At 49.6% G+C, this 20,348-nt stretch overlaps 1 protein-coding gene across 4 annotated transcripts in view; it reads left to right on the top strand.

Annotated features, from left to right (window-relative positions):
- Positions 1–794: 794 nt before the first annotated feature.
- The window catches only part of LOC140398559 (NGFI-A-binding protein 1-like), a 60,644-nt gene continuing 41,090 nt past the window's right edge, over positions 795–20,348 (top strand). Inside the window, exons 1-2 of one of the 4 annotated variants that reach the window (XM_072487350.1) lie at positions 795–1,097; positions 13,213–14,044. In XM_072487350.1, coding sequence (XP_072343451.1) covers positions 13,250–14,044 — 795 coding nt within the window. In that variant the 5' untranslated portion in view covers positions 795–1,097; positions 13,213–13,249. The remainder of the gene's footprint in view (positions 1,098–13,212; positions 14,045–20,348) is intronic. The other 3 variants (XM_072487352.1, XM_072487351.1, XM_072487353.1) reach the window with 3 other exon arrangements.

Here is a 20,348-nt window from a genome sequence, read left to right as displayed (position 1 = left end):
CTGTCCGGAGCATCAACTCAACCAAATCGGGGCAGCACGGTGGCACAGTGGTTAGCACTGCTGCCTCGCGGCGCTGAGGTCCCAGGTTCGATCCCGGCTCCGGATCACTGTCCGTGTGGAGTTTGCACATTCTCCCCGTGTTTGTGTGTATTTCGCCCCCACAACCCAAAGATGTGCAGGGTAGGTGGATTGACCACGCTAAACTGCCCCTTAATTGGAAAAAATGAATTGGTTACTCTAAAAAAATTTTTTAAACTCAACCAAAATTGGTGAAGCCGGTGCCAGGTGGCGATGGAAATCTGCCCGGTTGATGCCAGCCAAAGGGTAAAATCTCCAATTCCCTCTCTCTTCACACTCCATCCACCCCAACACAACACAACGTGTGAGCACACAAACGACTTGTCAAGTATCCCCCCCCCCAAACAACTTGTCAGGTCTCCCCCCAAACCCTCAGGTTTTGAGGATTGCAAGGTGTGTGAAATGTTGCATTTTCACCCAGCTGAGTGAAATTGCAACAAATGTAACCAAGGGGAGGGGAAGAGATACTTGCACCAATATCTCTGCTCCTTTATGTGTGTCTGTGTGTGTGTGTGTGTGTGAGGGGGGGGGGGGTTGCGCTTTGAATTTTTTCCAATTTCTTTTAATTTTTTTTTTTGCGTGGACCACCTTAAACGCCTGCAGTGTGACCCAGTTCCCCACCCTCAGAGGGAGCCAGCACCAGGGTGGGGAAGCGCTTTGCAGACATTCACTCTGCACTGTCGCCATTGCTCGCGGCCTCTGTTGTGTGTGTGTGTGTGTGTGTGTGGGGAGGGGGGGGGGTCATTTTATTTTTTCCTGAGGGGTGGGGAGGCAGTCGAATTAGATTTGATTTTTTTTTAGGCGGGTGATTTGTTGGGTCTGGAACCCTTACTGCAAATCAGCACCACCCCCCCCAATCACACCCACCCACACTTCCCCCACCCCCACCCCCAGGCTGCCTGCTCCAGGCTCGGTCACACCGCCTGGCTTCTCTCTCTCTCCCCACCCTCACTCTGAAGCCAACAGAGTGAACACGGCTCCCCGTCCGTCCGGCCGCCCGTCCGCCGCCTCTGATCCAGGTAAGCAGCCAGCACCAGCTTTAACCCCACTTGACTTTTTTTTGTGTGTGAGGCGACAAAAAACAAAAGGCAGAGAATCTCCAAACCGTGCGCACTAATTCCCTGAGGAGAATGTGTGGTTTTGGGGGGGGGGGGGGGGGGGGGGTGAGGGAGGGAGGGAGAGAGAGAGGTCTGATCCCAGATCCTGCCACCCATTTCTCTTTCTTTCTCTCCCTCTCCCTCTCTCTTTCTTCTCTCCCTAGGAGAGGCATGCGTGCTCACAATTTAAAGCAGCAACGTCTCCTCTTCCACTCCATCTAATTTGGTGGGCCCCACCTGAAGTTGATGTGGCCTCCACTGGCTAAATGTCCCCCCACCCCACCCCTCTCTCGATTTTGTTCCTCGGCACTGATTTGCCAGCAGCCACATTGTGGGGTGGGGAGGGAGACGGGAGCGAGGTACCTTCCCTCAAGTGTGTAACCAACCCCACTCCTCGCTGTTACCTCCAGTGCAGTGCAGAGGGAGCGACGTACCGTTGGAGGCGCCGTTTTATGGAGGGGACATTTAAGGGCAGCACGGCGACACAGTGGTTAGCACTGGTTTCACAGCGCCAGGGTCCCAGGTTCGATTCCTGGCTTGGGTCACTGTCTGTGCGGAGTCTGCACGTACTCCCAGTGTCTGCCTGGGTTTCCTCCGGCTGCCCCGGTTTCCTCCCACTAGTCCCGAAAGACGTGCTGCTAGGTAATTTGGACATTCTGAATTCTCCCTCACTGTACCCTAACAGGCTCCGGAATATCACAACTAGGGGCTTTTCACAGTAATGTCATTGCAATGTAAGCCTACTTGTGACAATAAAGATTATTATTATAAACCGAGTCCCCCATTTGCAATTCTGGGGTGGACATAAAGGATCCCATAGAACGGTTTTGTAGAATGGTAGTGGAGTCCTGGCCAATGACAGATTATCTGATCCTTATCCTTATGGGCAGCACGGTAGCATAGTGGATAGCACAATTGCTTCACAGCTCCAGGGTCCCAGGTTCGATTCCTGGCTTGGGTCACTGTCTGTGCGGAGTCTGCACGTCCTCCCCGTGTGTGCGTGGGTTTCCTCCGGGTGCTCCGGTTTCCTCCCACAGTCCAAAGATGTGCAGGTTAGGTGGATTGGCCATGTTAAATTGTCCTTAGTGTCCAAAATTGCGCTTAGTGTTGGGTGTGGTTACTGGGTTAAGGGGTTATGGGGATAGGGTGGAGGTGTGGGCCCCGGTAGGGTGCTCTTTCCAAGAGCCGGTGCAGACTCGATGTGCCGAATGGCCTCCTTCTGCACTGTAAATTCTATGAAAGCTTATCGCATTGCTGCTTTTGGGAGATTGCTGTGCGTCAGTTGGCCGTTGCATTTCTTACATTAGGACACTAGCTCCAACTCAAATGTGTTTCATTGGCTGTTAAACGTTTCGAGATGCCCAGTGATGGTGAAAGGCACTATATAAATGCAAATCTCTTTTTTTTAAACAAGTAATCCTGGTTTGTGGGCGATGATGTGTGTTAAAATGAGTGGATTCTAATTTCCTCACATTGGGAAATGTGAGCTTTTTCATTGTGTACGTGATAGATATTGGGAAATGGTGATTTAGCAAAACAATGTCGCCGACAGCATCATTGTTTTCCTTCACTCGTTGGATGTGGCCAACACTGGCAAAGCTGCCAGATCACTAGTTGATTGAAATGATGGTGGTGGACCCTCTTGAAACAGTTTACAATTGAGCGGCTGGTTCAGAGGGTATGAAGTGTCAATTGCAGAGCATGGAATATTGTGTGACATTTATATGTTGTGATATTTTCTGTATCCATTTATCTATCCTATTTGATCAGTAGTCGAGTGGCAAAACATCCACGCCCATCGAATCCTTTGCCTGCTTCTTTCACATTGTCGCTATTGATCAAGCGGCTACTTTGTCCTGGATGCTTTTGAGTTTCTTGAGTTTTGTTGGAGCTGCATTTATCGAGGCAAGTGTGGGCCGTATCCCATCACAATCCTGACTTGGACCTTGTAGATGGCAGACTGGCTTTGGAAAGTCAGGAGACGTGTTACTCACTGTAGAATATCCAGCTTTTGACCTGCTCTTTTGACCACAGTATTTATATAGCTGGTCTAGTTATGTGTCTGGTCAAACCCATGTTGATGATGGGTTTCAGCAATGGTAACGCTGATGGGCGTCAAAGAGGAATGGTTAGATTCTTTCTTGATGGACATGGTCATTGCTTGGCTCTTGTGTGGCATAAACATTACTTGCTGGGGCAATAACAGAGGTGCCACAATTGATCTTAGTGGCGTTGGGTTAGGGAGCCAGGTAATGAGTCATTCCTGGCCACTACCCGATGCCCCTAGCATCATGAAAGGACAGGACCAGTGCTTGGCTGGCTGGATAGTGAGGTGTTGCTGAAGTCCAGTTGCCCTGCTCAAAGTCATTGTCAAGGTTTGCATATGAAGAAGTGTCATGGGGAGAGAAGCCAGGGCCAGTGGAACCGCACTTAACAGCTTAATATATTCCTCCTAATTACAATGAAATGACTTCACCCTGGCCCATACTAACCTGGGTATCTCCAAATGAATTTTACTATCAGAGCCATGGGGTTGAATCCACGCTCATCTTGATTGAAAAACCTATCAAGAATCTCCCTGTTTTAAAAAAAAATCAGCTCCGTGTATTTCAAAATATTTGCAATTCCGTTCACCTTTTGAATATAAATCTCACTCTTTTTTCAATTTCTTCCCTTTCGTGTACCTCATTCAAGCGACCATTATTGATCTGTCAGTCTTGAGAGTAAATCCAGTAAGAAGTCTTGCAACACCAGGTTAAAGTCCAACAGGTTTGTTTCAAATCACTAGCTTTTGGAGCAGTGCTCCTTCCTCAAGTGAAGGAGCAGTGCTCCGAAAGCTAATGATTTGAAAGAAACCTGTTGGACTTTAACCTGGTGTTGTCAGACTTCTTACTGTGCTCACCCCAGTCCAACGCCGGCATCTCCACATTGAGGGTAAATGTTAGTGGGGAATTTAACCAGGACAGGAATTGCAGTTGAGCCCACCCTGACCTGATCAGGTGGAAGGTTAAATCTTTGTCTCTGTGCCTCAACTATATAGTGCTTAGCACTGAGACTAGGGCGCTGAGGACCCGGGTTCTAATCCCGGCCCTGGGTCACTGTCCGTGTTGTGTTTGCACATTCTCCCCGTGTCTGCGTGGGTTTCAACCCCCACAACCCAAAGATGTGCCAGTTAGGTGGATTGGCCACGCTAAATTGCCCTTTAATTGGAAAAAATAATAATTGGGTACCCTAAATTTATATTTTAAAAATCTATATAGTGGATAGAAAGGGGAAAAATTACATTCCCAGGCCCTTCCACCAAGTCACACCGCGGGTGTTGGAAATTGTGTAAAATTCCCTCGGGCTGTACACATCAGAAAATATTTGACATGAAATGTAAACATATATTGCAAAAATAACCTGGAGCTGTAAGTGTAGCGAGCACCTCCTGTAGTGTATTGAAAAAAAATAACTTCATGTACTTCATGTAATGTCAGATTTGAACTGTTTTGTAATGTGCCCAATTAGATGAATAAAATACATTGTAGGGTGAAGGGGGGGGGGGGGATTGCTTAGGTTTAAGAGAGCTCTTAAATCTTTTTTTCCCCAATTAAGGGGCAATTTAGCGTGGCCGATCCACCTACCCTGTACATCTTTTGGGTTGTGGGGGTGAAACCCACGCAGACACGGGGAGAATGTGCAAACTCCACACGGACAGTGACCCGGGACCAGGATCGAACCTGGGACCTCAGCGTTGTGAGGCAGCAGTGCTAACCCACTGTGCCGCCCTGGGAGCTCTTCAATCTAACTTCTAACATTTTCCTCCAGGTCGGAAACTCTGTTCACCATGACTCAGAATCACTGTTTTTGAAACAGCTTGCGCTTTCGGTGATAAATGACTTGTAAATTTGTGGTCAATATACAGGTTCCTAATTAGTTGGTCCATGCGGATTTCCGGGGCAGATTTTGATCATCTAAGGAGGTCAGAGAGAAATTTTCTAGAGAATTCTTCCCTGCATTTTCTTCGCCTCTCAACCAAAGAGATTTCATAGCAGAGTGAGAGGAAGTTGTGTGTGTGTGTCTGTGTGTTGGGTGGGGGGGGGGAGGGGGGAGGAGACACGTGGAAGTTAAAACAAAATTATGTTATTAGTCATAATGTTAGTGGTGTCAGAAAGGCCTGATAGACCTGCCCATCCATTTTGAATGCTCGTACTGTATTTCTAATAATCTAAAGGCTAATGTTTACAGCCAATGTAAGCTAGTGAAGTTACTGTGTTGTGTGGGAACAGAGCCAAGGCCTTGATTGTGCTGGGAGTGGGTGCTAAAAGCCAAGAGGCAGAGAGGCCTGTCAGAAAAGGCTTCAACGTGGATTGCCACAGGTGCTTTTACTGCTTCGCTTCCGAACCTTATGCAGGAACCTAATGTAACTAAATAATTTCCACCAGTTTAAAATAAAACAAAATTTCAGCGAAACGTCAGATCTAAGGAAAGGAAAAGTGGGTGTGAAATTAAACTCGTTGTAAAGAAAAGAGAGATGAAGTTGTAGCAGGGTTTTTTTAAAAAGTAGAATCCCTGCAGGAAACAATGGCCCGAACAAATGCAAACACCTCTAGTTTCACAGCAGAGCGCTTTATGACGTGTTGTATAACCTTCGAGAAGGCTAGCATGCTTAATTATGATTTCTGCCCAGTAATGAGGTTACGTTGTGCCGTGCAACTCATTTTGGAATAGTTGTTAGGTTTTGCAAATCTGTTGCTGCATTACTGATTGATCATTCTGGTGTAACTTGCCCTGGACTAGGAGTAAGGGCACTATAACTGGTCTCTCCCACTCAGTTCTGGCAGCTCAAGGCCAACAGCACCTTTGTGCGCCGACTGTACTTTTGACAAAAAGTAACATTTAATTAAAAACGATTTCCATTGCCGATTTGACGAAGGAGGTTGTAGGAAGTGTGAGCGTGGAGTTGGACAGCAGTGATGCCTTCATTCTCCGAGAAGAAAGGGAGGTTGCTGCTGCCCAAGTCTTAACTTGCACCCCTGAATTCTGTTCACCAATCGTCCTTGTGTTTGCTAACTTACATTGGCTCCTGGTAACGCAGCATCTTGATTTCAAAATTCTCATTCTTGCTTTAAAATCCCTCCAAGGTGGGGCGGCGCGGTGGTTAGCACTGCTGTCTCACGTCGCCGAGGTCCTGGGTTCGATCCCGGCCCCGCGTCATTGTGTGGAGTTTGCATATTCTCCCGTGTCTGCGTGGAGAGAACATGCAGACTCCGCACAAACAGTGACCCAAGCTGGGACTCAAACCCGGGTCCCTGGGGCTTTGAAAAAACAGTGCTGACCACTTGTGCTGCCATATTAGCACAGCGCCAAACAAACGCTCTCTAGTACTTGCAGTTACTGCTGCAAGACCACTTGCATCAGTCAGTTTTTGTGAGCTATGCGAGCAATTTAAATTACGAGTCGAAGTGCCCCTCTCACATTAGAGCATAGCTGGAGATGACTGTTGGCGGAATTGGTGAGATGAATAGTTAACGTGTCTTTTTAAAAAAATATTTTTATTCTCCTCGTTTTTCACATTTTCTCCTAAATTTACACCCAAAATAAACAATAATCAGTAACGAATGTAATGTCAATCCTCATATCAATAACAATGTTCCCATTCTCCCACCAAACCCCAGACATTAGCCCGCATGTTAACATAAACAAATGACAAAAAGGAATCATCCATTGTCACCATTAACACATAAAGTCTCCCCCCCCCCCCACCCCCCAGCCCCCATTCCCCCCTAATGTTCGATGTCATCCAATTCTCGAAAGTGCATAATGAATAATGCCTATGAATTGTATCCTTCCCCTCAGTTCAAATTTGACCTTCTCAAGCATCAAGAATTCCAGCAGGTCCTCCCGCCGCGCCAGGGCACAGGGTGGAGAGGTTGATCTCAACCTAAACAGGATCCGCCTTTGGGCGATCAACGAGGCGAACGCTACAACATCTGCCTCTGCGCCCGTTTCCAACCCCGGCTGGTCTGTCACCCTGAATATGGCATGTGCACCACTTTGGAGATTACCTTAAAAATCTCCCTCCAGTAATCCTCCAGCTTTGGACAGGACCAAAACATATGAACGTGGATTTTGGGACCCCCCCTCCAACCCACCGCAACGTTCACACACAGGTTGCAGCAGTGGATGAGTTAAGGCAGAGGTGCTATAGAGCCAAATGGTGCGCAGAACATTAGCTGCGTCCCATCTTGTGCCTTCGTCATTTCAAAATCTCTTCGATCCCTAAATGTGAACTGAGATTTTGAAATCGCCCTTGGACTTTTTCATTTTTTATTGTAAAATCCAGTAAAAGCTTACATTTCTATAGCGGCCTCACAGAGGCCTTTCACCTGAGTGTTACGAAACAAAATTTGCCACTAACGCAGATAAGGAGATATTAGGGCAAATGACCATAACGTTGTTTCATTCCTTGTGATGTTCCACATATAAAGAGAAGCTGGATAGGTCCATAAAGGAGAAAGGAACAGAAGGACATGGTAAGAGGGCGAAATGAGTTCGGCTAGGAAGAAACTCGTGTGGCATGTAAACAGCAGCACTACTTGGGTCTGTCCTTATGCTGTAGCTTCTATGTAAATTTTATAAATGGTACTATGTCACCAAGACAGTGCGGCATATCGTTTTGGTCACATCTGCGCTGAGAGTTATGTAACATTAAGGCAAAATCCAGGTGTTTGTTGGACACTGCTGGTGATAGGTTGTGGAATCAATTTCGGGTGATCAATTAAAGACCATCCGACAACGCTGGCATAAATTGACTAGAAATTGGTTATTTTTCACTGTAGCCAAATTGTTCCCATTGGACAAAATGTTCCCAATGTCAGCACTCACATTCCAGATACCAGGGGCTGGATTCTCCCCCGGCGCCGAAATCGCGTTTGGCGACAGGGCAGAGAATCCGTTTTGCCGCTGAAATCTGGAGCGCCGCTGGTTTTTCAATTCTCCGCCCCCTGAAAATCGGTGTACTCCTGGCGGCCGTGCCTTCAGCTGCCTAGGCTGCAAGCTCAGGGATTCCTTCCCTTCTGCCTCTTTACCTTTCTACTGTACCTCTCTCTCCTTTAAGGCACTCCTTAAAACCTACCTCTTTGACCAAGTTTTTGATCACGTGACTTAATGGGTGGCCACACCCTCCCCCTCCCCCACGACCTGTTTTCCAGCGACGAAGCCCACCTTTGGCCCACCGCTGACAATGGTGTTGCCTGTTGTTCGTACCCTCCGCGGCTCAGAAACCCAGGGCACGGGGTCACCGTTGGCGGGACTAGAGGACCCCGCCGGCGGGAATGGCCGTAGAATCCTGCCCCATATCTCCGTATGGGGCTTGGTAATCGTGCTTTGTGATAAAATTCTCCTGTGAAAGGCTTTGGGACATTTTATTGCATTGATGGTCCTGTATAGATACAAGTTGTTGTTGGGGCTTGAACCGTCTGCCCTCCGACTCAAGAGGGACTCCGAGGCATGAGTGTTACCGGCAGCTAAGAGAAACATGCAAATGTGTTTGAATCCACGGGGGAAATAAGACTTTTAGGTGATCACCGGTGTGCTTATGCATTGGTACCTCAGGGGGATTGGTCTAGGCTTTGTGGCTATGCTGTGCCTGTACAGAAGTTTCCGGCCTCAGTCAAGTTGCCAGTACGAGGTGTTAAAGGGAGTAACTGCACTGACCTAAAAAAACAACAGTTCAAAAGCACTTCAAAAGTAACTCATTAGCTGCGAACTGTGCGTTGGGACAGTCCGAGAGCATGCGAGATGCTGTATCGCAGCAAACCCTGCTTTTTAATTCCCCCTTAAATGACTTTCTCCTTTTTCTAAGAACACAATCTGGGCTATAATTAGAACTTATGGTTTGCTGTTTGCATTTTTAATGGAAAGAAAATGTTTGCTCTTTGCCTATGCTTACTAACTTTTGGCAAGTTCTGAACCAATTTGGTCATAACAGCAGAGTTTGAGACTGCACAGCACTGCTGACCAGCACATTCCTTTGTGTAGAAGCAAAATACTGGGGGGGTGGAAATCTGAAATAAAACAGAAAATGCCGGATAAGCTGAGAAGGTCTGGCAGCATCTGTGGCGAGAGAAACAGAGTCAGCTTTTCCAATCCACGTGACCCTTCTACAGAACTGAAGACGGGACATATGAACTCAGAATGTTCGCTGTGTATCTCTCTCCACAGATGCTCCCAGACATTCCTTCATCCAGAGAATCCCTGCAGGGCAGAAGGAGGCCATTGGGCCCATCGAATCTGCACCGATCCTCCGAAAGAGCATCCGACTTAGGCCCATTCCCCTACACTAGCCCCGTAATCCAGTAACCCCACCTGTCCTTTTGGAAACTAAGGGGCAATTTAGCGTGGCCAGTCCACCTAACCTGCACATCTTTGGGCTGTGGCAGGTGAAACCCACGCAGACACGGAGAGAATGCGCAAACTCCACACAGACAGTGACCTGGGGCTGGGATCGAACCCGTGTCCTCAGTGCCGTAGGGAGCAGTGCTATCTACCGTGCCACCTAACCTGCACATCTTTCATGTCTTTGTTCTCTAGCTGGGAAAGTACGTAAATGTGGCACAAAGGTACATTTCTAGCCAAGAAGATATTGTATCTGTCACTCTTTAAAAAGCTGGTGAGAGGCGGCACGGTGGCGCAGCAGTTAGCACTGCTGCCTCATGGCGCTGAGGACCCGGGTTCGATCCCGGCCCCGGGTTACTGTCCGTGTGGACTTTGCATACTCTCCCTCTGTTTGCGTGTGTCTCACCCCCACAAACCAAAGATGTGCAGGGTAGATGGATTGGCCACGCTAAATTGCTCCTTAATTGGAAAAGAATAATTGGGTACTCTAAATTTATATGTGAAAAAAAAACCTGGGGCAAAATTCTCCGTAATCGGCGCGATGTCCGCCGGCCGGCGCCAAAACGGCGCAAATCAGTCCGGCATTGCGCCGCCCCAAAGGTGCGGAATCCTCCGCAACTTGAGCGGCCGAGCCCTAACCTTGAGGGGCTAGGCCCGCGCCGGACTGAATTCCGCCCCGCCAGCTGGCGGGAAAGGCCTTTGGTGCCCTGACAGCTGGCGCGGAAATGACATTGCCGGGCGGCGCATGCTCAGGAGCGTCAGCGACCGCTCACGGCATCCCCGCGCATGCGCAGTGGAGGGGGGTCTCTTCCGCCTCCGCCATGATGGAGACCATGGCGAAGGTGGAAGGAAAAGAGTGCCCCCACGACACAGGCCCGCCCGCGGATCGGTGGGCCCCGATCGCGGGCCAGGCCACCATGGGGGCATCCCCCGGGGCCAGATCGCTCCGCGCCCCCCCCAGGACCCCGCCCGCGCCACCTTGTCCCGCCGGTAAGGTAGGTGGTTTAATCCACGTCGGCGGGACAGGCATTCCAGCAGCGGGACTTTGGCCCATCCGGGCCGGAGAATCGCCGGGGGGGGTGGGGGGCCCGCCAACCGGCGCGGCGCGATTCCCGCCCCCGCCGAATCTCCGGTGCCGGAGAATTCGGCAACTGGCGGGGGCGGGATTCACTGTTTTTCCCTCAATCAGTATCCGAAACAGACCAGATGACATGGTCATCGCAAGGGGATATTGGGCAACGGACAGTGAATTGTCCGCCCAGCTATGATCATATTGAATGGCGGAGCAGGCTTGACGGGCTGAATGGCCTACCCCTGTTCCTATGTTCCTGGTATCACATGGCTGTTTGTGGGAGTTTGCTGTGTGTAAATTGGCTGCTGTGTTTCCAATATTGCAGCAGTGACAGTAATCTGAAATTGGGTGTAAAGTATGTTGAGGTGAAAAACACGACACAAGTACATTATTTTTATTGCAGCTGAAAACCTCTTAAAGGAGTGTGGTAGTTGTCATTTTAAACTTTGCTTCTTGTCGTCTGCAGTAACAAAGAAAATGCTGAGAATTTCAGAGTGTCTGTTTCACCAGGGCTCTCTCACTTTAACGCAGTCTGTAAATCCTGTCATGAGCTTAAATGACAAGGTTTGATTGAACTGCTTTGCACAGAAAGTGGAGACTAGGCACAGCAGAACTTTCAGGGAGACAACAGGATCACATAATTTCATAAGATATAGGAGCAGAATTAGGCCATTCGGCCCATCGAGTCTGCTCCGACATTCTAGCATGGTTGATATGTTCCTCATCTGTTACCGATAATGTTACAGACCAAGAGCTGGATTGCGAAATCAGCCAGAGCATTTCCTCCCTGGAACACATGACCTAGGAGCAGGAGTCGGCAATTTAGCCTCCCGAGCCTAACACCCTCAGTGTGATCATGGCTGATCCCATCCTGGCCTCAACTCCACCGTTCTGCCCGTTCTCCATAACCCTTCAACCCATTACCAATTAAAGATCTGTCTAACTCCTCCTTAAATTTACTCACTGTCCCTGCATCCACCGCACTCTGGGGAGCGAATAATGCCAGTAAACCTAAGTGGAGACCAAGATAACTGTGTGTTTGAATGGGTGACCAAGGAATGTTGGGGATAGTAATGGATGTAATGTTCCTCCAGCATTGGTTCTGGCTAGTTGGTCTGCAGTGGTCACTCCATTGGCGCTTGCTGTTCGAAACAAAGGAAGATGTCACCTATATGGCGTCATTCAGAACCCCACGACATCTCAAAACAGTTTGCACTACTTGTAAAGATATATTTACCATTGTAATGTAGGCAGGCTGTGCAGCCAGTTTGTGCACAGCAAGCTCCCACAGTCAATTCCTCCACTATTGGCGGCCCTGCCTTCTGGGCCCGCCCAGCCTGGTCCCCAAGCTCTGGAATTCCCCATCTATACCTCTTTCGCTTTCCAACTCTCTTTCTTCCTTTAAAACACTTCTGTAAAGCTACCTCTTTGAACAGCTTTTGGTCATCTGCATTAATATCTCCTTATATTCCTTTATGGGACATGGACGATATTGGCTAGGCCAGAATTTATTGCCTATCCCTTAAGCCACTCAGTGTATGGTTTTTGTTCTATAAGGCAACTGTGAGGAACCTTGGGACACTTCAGGATGTTAACGGCGCTATATAAATACAATTGTTGCAGTAGGTGAGAGAGTTCAAAGTGATTTTTGATTTGGCTCCCAATAAATATGAGGCCAAAGGACAATGAAGAGAAACTATCGCAAGCCTGGCTTGGCCTTGAACCCTAGGCTCTAGAAATGAATGATTAATGGGCGTGATTCTCCCAAAAGGGAAGAAAGTCCCCGAATGAGCACGTTTAACCGCATGTTTTCCCGCACTCGCATGCCGAGAAACACATGGCTATTCAACACGACTCACGTTGAATATGGAGCCTGAACAGGGAACGCCTGGCCGAGGCCGCACATAGCCCCATTTTTTACAACGGGGAGCTCTGTTCACCAGTACTCCCCGTTGTAGCGAGAGATCTCCCAATGCCCACAAAAACAATCCCTGACCTCCCTCAGCCTGAACGCAACATGGGAGGGCTCCCCCACCCTCTAACACCCACTGTGGGCAACCCTGGCCCAATCACAAGTGTGCATAAAATGACAGCTTGGCACCTTGGCAGTGCCAACCTGGGCTCCTTGGCAGTACCACCCTACCCAAAGGGCATGCATCTGGGGGCCTCATCCCCTTGGAGACCCCAACGAGTGCCGTTCCGTCTGGTCCCCGTTTGTGGAGACCAGCACCAAACGGCGCTCGCCCGAGGTCTCCGAGGTTAAGGGATTGGAATCCCGAAGCCTCAGGTACCTTGGAAATCTGCACATGAGAGTAAGGCTTACTGCCTCGCTCTATTAGGCAGATTTGCCAAAACGTGATCCCACCCATTGTGGGTGGGATTCTCCTTGCAACGTCTCACAAGATTGGGAGGCGTTGAGAGACGGGTAGATTCCGGGCGTGAGATCTCCCGGCTCACACCGGCCATGCTGCGCCACAACGAGATGCTTTCCTGGCGCAGCGTGGTCGGAAGATCGCGCCACAATGTTTTTGTTACCCGCCAAGTTTGCTGAGGATCTGAAAATGTGTTCCTTTCTTTTCTCAGGGACTCCTTTCTGGTTTCGACATAGAGGAAGGGGGCCATGACAACCTCGCAGCCCTCCACCCTGGGGGAGCTCCAGCTCTATCGGGTCCTGCAGCGAGCAAATCTTCTGGTGTATTACGATGCTTTCATCCAGCAGGGAGGGGATGATGTCCAGCAGCTCTGTGACGCTGCAGAGGAAGAATTTCTGGAAATCATGGCCCTAGTGGGCATGTCCAGTAAGCCGCTCCACGTCCGACGCCTTCAGAAGGCCTTGCAAGAATGGACCACCAACCCCACCGCCTTCAACCAACCCCTCACCAAACTCCCGGCGAGCAGCATTCCCATTGCCAAAATCTCAGAACTGAACACTGCGGCGGCCAGCCCCAACTCCATCGCCTCTGCCCATGAGCAGCAGGCACGGCTGGCACAGAGCCTGGCCGCCGGGCAAGATATTGCCAACAACCACACCTCATCCCGGCTGATGGAGACCTCATCGCAGACGGAAACAGTATCTGGCGGGCACCCCTTGCCCAGCATCTCCAACGTGATGACGATGACCAAGGAGGAGCCTCACTCGCCGCCCAAGGATGGCCCCTCCCTGCCCCTGACCTCGGACGTGGTGCAGATCATTGGGGCTTGCGCTGAGCGCCTCATCCAGACAGTGCCCAGGATGGAGCCCAAGGAGTTAGAGTGTGTCTTCATCAGTAACAAGAAAATGGCCAAAACACTGGGGCACATCTTCGAGATGACTGATCAGGAGCCACAACGGGATGAGGAGATCCGGAAATTCAGTGCCATATACGGGAGGTTTGACTCGAAACGAAAAGATGGAAAGAATCTGACGTTGCACGAGGTACGCTAATTGTATTTGCTGTAGAATAGGATCGTAGAATGGTTACAGCACAGAAGGAGGCTAATTGGCATATCGTCTCTGTACTGGCTCTCTGTAACAGCAACTCAACTCAGGTCATCTCCCCCTCCCCCCTGCAATTTCCCCATAACCCTCCAAATTCTCTTCTTTAGATAATTATCCAATTCTTTTTCGAAATTCCTGATTGTATCTGCTCTCTGTCGTACCTCAAGCCGTGCAAAAAAAATCTTTAAAAAAAATAAATTTAGATTTTTTTTTCCAATTAAGGGGCAATTTAGCGTGACCAATCCACCTACCCTGCACATCTTTGGGTTGTGGGGGCGAAACCCACGCAGACACGGGGAGAATGTGCAAACTCCACACGGACAGTGACCCAGAGCCGGGATCGAACCTGGGACCTCAGCGCCGTGAGATCGCAGTGCTAACCCACTGCGCCACCGTGCTGCCCTGCAAAAGAATATCTCAACCATTTTCTCTGTAAAAGTGTCTCTCCTCACGTCACCCCTTGTTCTTCCACCAATCATCCAAATTCAGTGTCCTCTGGCTCTCGACCCTTCCACCAATGGGAACGGCCTCTCCCTATCTACGCTGTCCGGGCCCCTCATGATTTTGAAGCCTTCTGTCACATCTCCCCTTAACCTTCTCTCCACCAAGGAGAACAGCCCCAACTTCCCCAATCTACCCACATAACTGAAGTTCCTCTTGTCTGGAATCTTTGTCAAGAATATTTTCTGCACGCTCCCCAATACCTTCACTCGCTTTCTGAAGAACGCTGCCCAGAACTGGACACAATAATGTGTCCTTTGGCCGAAAAATGGTGGGAGGTTGGCAGCGTTAGCAGCATGCAAACTGCAGCCGGTAGATTTGGTTACATGCTTGTAAATGTAAACATAAACATTTCCCTCCACAGTCAGTACATTACATTGCACAGTTGCTATGATTACATTCTAGGTGTTTCCTGGTTCAATCTACCCTCCTGTAAAGTGTTTAAACACCAGGCTTCAACCACACTGGAGAATACTTATCCATATTGATCTCTAGTCAGTCAGATGTAATCCTGTTTTATAACAGCAGCTCTTTATACCATGTAAGCTGAAGTGTTTCTTTGGCCTGCTGGTGTCTTACGGTTTGTCCGTTTTTGAAAGATTTAGGGCGCGATTTAATGGAAAAGAGAGAGAGTCCCATTTTGGGCGTGTTTAGCCAGGTGCTGGCAGCGCCGAGAATGATCCTGCTATTAAATGGGACTCTGCTTCATTTCTGGGCCTCGGCAAGGAATACCTCGCTGAGGCCTTGCTGAGGTTCATTTGCTGCACTAATGACTTCAGCTCACCAGTGCAGGAAGAGATCGAATGGCGCCCCGATCTCTGAACCCACCACCTCGGTCTCTGGAGCCCCCCCCCCCCCCCAACTTACCAATTAGGGGGTCCTAAAGCCCACCGCAACCCAGCTCATAAGGTGCCCGATTCCCGGCATGGGCAAGATACCACCAGGGCACCGCCAGGCTGACACCCTGGCAATGCCATCTGGGCACCCTGGCTTCACAGCTCCAGGGCCCCAGGTTCGATTCCCGACTTGGGTCACTGTCTGTGCGGAGTCTGCACGTTCTCCCCGTGTCTGCGTGGGTTTCCTCCGGGTGCTCCCACTTCCTCCCACAGTCCAAAGATGTGCAGGTTAGGTGGATTGGCCATGATAAATTGCCCTTAGTGTCCAAACAGTTTGGGTGGGGTTACTGGGTTACGGGGATAAGGTGGAGGCATGGACTTAAGTGGGGTGCTCTTTCCCAAGGGCCAGTGCAGACTCGATGGGCCGAAAGGCCTCCTTCTGCAATGTAAATTCTATGATTCTTTATGCAAATCTGGATCCCGCCCATTGTGCGCCATCATGCTGCCCTCTGACCTGCAAAGTTGGCTCAGCAGCAGCGAACCACCAGTCACTGTCCTCTGCAAGGAATAATCGAGTTTCCGCACCCTGACTCTAGTCTCCACCAGCCGTAGAACCCTCCGATAACTCAGACCTCCTCCAATGCAGGCCCCTTGCACATCCTTGATATCTGTCACCGCCCCACTGGTGGCTGTCAGCTATCTAGGTCCTAAGCTCTGGAAGTCCCTCCCTAAACCCCTCTGCCATTCTCACCATCTTTTAAGATGCTCCTTAAAACCACTTCATGTGACTCGTCACATTTTAATCGGTAACACCTCTGTGAAGCGCCATGTTCTGCTCTGTTAAAGGCGCTACAGGAATGCAAGTGGTTGTCGAGTTTCTCTCTCATTCCTGCACAATTATTTTTCACAGATTGTTCACTGCCATTGTTAGTGGTCGGTTAGAACATAGAACATACAGTGCAGAAGGAGGCCATTCGGCCCATCGAGCCTGCACTGACCCACTTATGCCCTCACTTCAACCCTATCCCCATAACCCAATAACCCCTTCTTACCTTTTTGGACACTAAGGGCAATTTACCATGGCCAATCCACCTAACCAGCACGTCTTTGGACTGTGGGAGGAAACCGGAGCACCCGGAGGAAACCCACGCAGACACGGGGAGAATGTGCAGACTCCGCACAGACAGTGACCCAGCAGGGAATCGAACCTGGGACCCTGGCGCTGTGAAGCCACAGTGCTAACCACTAGGCTACCGTGCCATACTCTTGCAACCCTCGTCCAACAATGTTACTGTGTTCAGCCAGTCTAACATTCAGTTCGGATAGTGACATGCTGACAGTTTTTCAACATTCACATGTCTCTGGCTGCTAGGCGGTGTGCCGCGTGCCGTGGACATTATAGCGGTCAGAGGTTTGATCTGTAATCTGTGTTGTTGGAGCTGATCTGAGTGGCTCAGTACAGTTTTTTTCCAATTTGCCTCGACTGCCCTTAGCTCAGGACAAATCAGCCAGTGTTCCAAACCTTGACGACCATCCAGGGTGGATCAGATCAGAACAGATTGCGAGGGCCCTGCAGTCGAATAGTTTTTTAAAAATTAAAAAATTTAGAGTACCCAATTCATTTTTTCCAATTAAGGGGCAATTTAGCATGTTCAATCCACCTAACCTGCGCATCTTCGGGTTTTGGGGACGAAACCCACGCAAACACGGGGAGAATGTGCAAACTCCACACGGACTGTGACCCAGAGCCAGGATCGAACCAGGAACCTCGGCGCCGTGAGGCAACAGGGCTAACCCACTGTGCCACCGTGCTGCCCAGCAGTCGAATAGTTGACAGTCAGGCACTTGTGTAAAGAATTTATTTTAACTTATTGATCCATGGCCTGTAAACATCGCTGGCTAGGCCACATTTATTGCCCATCCCTAATTGCCCTTGATTAGTTGGTGGTGAGCCTCCTGCTTGAACCGGTGCAGTTCCTGTGGCATAGGTGCACCCATGGTGCAGTTAGGGAGGAAGTTTCAGGATTTTAACCCAGTGGCAATGAAGGATTGGCGATATAGTTCCCAAGTCAGGATAGTAATAATAATCGTTATTATTGTCACAAGTAGGCTCACATTAACACTGCAATGAAGTTACTGTGAGAAGCCCCTGGTCGCCCACACTCCGGCGCCTGTTCGGATATACAGGGGGAATTCAGAATGTCCAAATCACCTAACAGCACGTCTTTCGGGACTTGTGGGAGGAAACCGGAGCACCCGGAGGAAACCCACGCAGACACGGGGAGAGCGTGCAGACTCCGCACAGACAGTGACCCAAGCCGGGAATCGAACCTGGGACCTTGGAGCTGTGAAGCAACAGTGCCACCCACGGTGTGACTTGGAGAGGGCGGTGCTCTCTTGGGTCTGCGAACCACGCCCTTTTAGATGGTTAAGGGTGCGGGCTTGGGAGGTGCTGTCAAAGAAAATGACTACTTAAAGGCTCCCACATAACTGCCATCTGCTCCCGTCCAAACCAATTTGGGGCCCGTGAGTTTTTTTACGACGTTTCTTGAGGACGTCAGTGCGTAAAGATGCTTTGTATATGTGAAAAGTTATTTTCTTTCTTTCCCTTGGGCCAGCTTACTGGAGAGCTGCTACCCCACATGGGTCCAGCTATAAGCTAAAGAGGAGGATGTGAGCTTTTCCAAAACATTGGTGCCTGTGTCATGATTCCCACCAATCTGATCACCTATCACTCCAGGACTCATCGTCCCCCATCCAGCAGCACTTCAATTTTAAAATCCTTTGTCTTTTCAAATACCTCCATGGCCTCGCCCCTCCCTATCTCTGAAGGCTCCACCAGCCCCCACCATCCTCCGAGATATCCACTCTCCTCTAACTCTGGCCTCTTGAGCATCCCCCCCATTTCGTTCTTTCTGCCCATTGCGGGCCCTGCCTTCTCTTGCCAAACCCTACGGCGCTCTCCTGCTGGAAATCACTCCTCAAAATTTACCTCCTGGACCTAGCTTTGGGTGCGAGTCAGTGTCAGATTTTGTCCATTCACAGTCCTGTGGAGATTTGATGATCTTAAAGGCCCCACACAAATGCATGTGGTTGTTGTTATTTTGGTTGTTGAAAAGGGGAATACGAGACCGGCCACTTGTGTCTCTGTGTGTCAAGTCTTATTAATTTTTACACTGTTGTCAGTGAAAATATTCTGAATTTCTTAAATTGAATGACTGTGTTATAACATTAGTCCTAGAATCACAGAATCCCTACAATGCAGAAGGAGGCCATTCGGCCCATTGAGTCTGCGCCGGCCCTTGGAAAGAGCTCCGACCTAGACCCACGCCTCCACCCTATCCCCATAACCCAGTAACGCCAACTGATCTTTTTGGACACTAAGGGGCAATTAGGCATGGCAAATTCACCTAACCTGCACATCTTTGGATTGTGGGAGGAAACCGGAGCACCCGGAGGAAACCCACGCAGCCACGGGGAGAACGTGCAAACTCCGCACAGTCACCCTAGGCTGGAATTGAACCAGGGTCCCTGGAGCTGTGAGGCAGCAGTGCTAACCACTGTGCCACCCCAATTACCTCAGTGTCACCACCCCATACCTAACCTCAGTGGGCATGTCACGTAGCACAACATGAAAGGATACCACTCCTAGAGTGAAGCAGATGCTTCTCTCTCTTTTGACTTTTTACGAGGACGAATAAGTGAGAGCGGTGCACAGTTCATTTTTTTAAAATTAAAAAAAAAAAATTTAGAGTAGCCAATTATTTTTTTCCCCAATTGAGAGGCAATTTAGCGCGACCAATCCTCCTAGCCTGCACATTTTTGTGTTGTGAAACCCACGCAGACACGGGGAGAATGTGCAAACTCCACACAGACAGTGACCCAGGGCTGGGATTCGAACCCAGGTCCTCAGCCCCGTAGTCCCAGTGCTAACCACTGCGCCACGTACCGCCCTGGTGCACAGTTTATAACCTTCAGGTTGTTGCCTGATCTTTATCAGGTGTACGGCCATTTTGAAACCCTGTCCCCAAACCTAAGAAAGACTCCAGGCAAAGAGTGAAAACAGACCCAGGAAAATGAGTCAGAGCATTGTGGAACATCTCCCACAGTCCGCAGTCCTGGTTATCTTGTGTGGTGCCGAGTATGTTGTGATGTGACCCTATTTTCACTCCATGTTCACAGCCGTAGAATGAAATGACTTATTACCCTTTTTTTAATAATAAATTTAGAGTACCCAATTCATTTTTTCCAATTAAGGGGCAATTTAGTTTGGCCAATCCACCGACCTTGCACATCTTTGGGTTGTGGGGGTGAAACCCCACGCAAACACGGGGAGAATGTGCAAACTCCACAGTGACCCAGAGCCGGGGTCGAACCTGGGACCTTGGCGTCGTGAGGCAGCAGTGCTAACCACTGTGCCACCGTGCTGCCCCTTACCCTTTTCTTCTTAATGCTTATTGCTGTCCTCCTCTCTGCAAAAATAGAGCCCCCCCCCCAACCCAACCTTTCAAGGCATCAGTTGTGTTATCTCACCAAATTGGCCATTTCTTGTGTGTGAGTTTAGCGAATGTTTGAAGGTTATTTGACCAGGGAAGCCATCACAAACTGGGCTGAGCCACTTGTCGTCAGGGATCGCTGGGAGGTGATCAGAAGCCTGAAATCTGTCTTGACCTTTCTCCCCCCTTCTCTAACCCTAAGGCACTGAGCAAAACCAGTTGAGAGTAACTGAAGGTCGGTGTGGTTGTGATGAATATGGGGTTGCGTTTGGGATTTTCCACAATCAAAACCTTCCCCCTCCTCCACTGGCCCGGGGCGGGGGTGGGGGCGGTGATGGGGGAAGGGTGTAAAATTCCCCCACTGTGTGTCTCTTCCTCAGTTAGCAGAACCAGGTTTCATACTGAAAA

Source organism: Scyliorhinus torazame, chromosome 21 (genome assembly GCF_047496885.1).
Source record: "Scyliorhinus torazame isolate Kashiwa2021f chromosome 21, sScyTor2.1, whole genome shotgun sequence".
Classification (NCBI taxonomy): Eukaryota; Metazoa; Chordata; class Chondrichthyes; order Carcharhiniformes; family Scyliorhinidae; genus Scyliorhinus; species Scyliorhinus torazame.
Note: the sequence above shows the minus strand (reverse complement) of the source record. Positions and strands in the feature narration are given on the sequence as shown.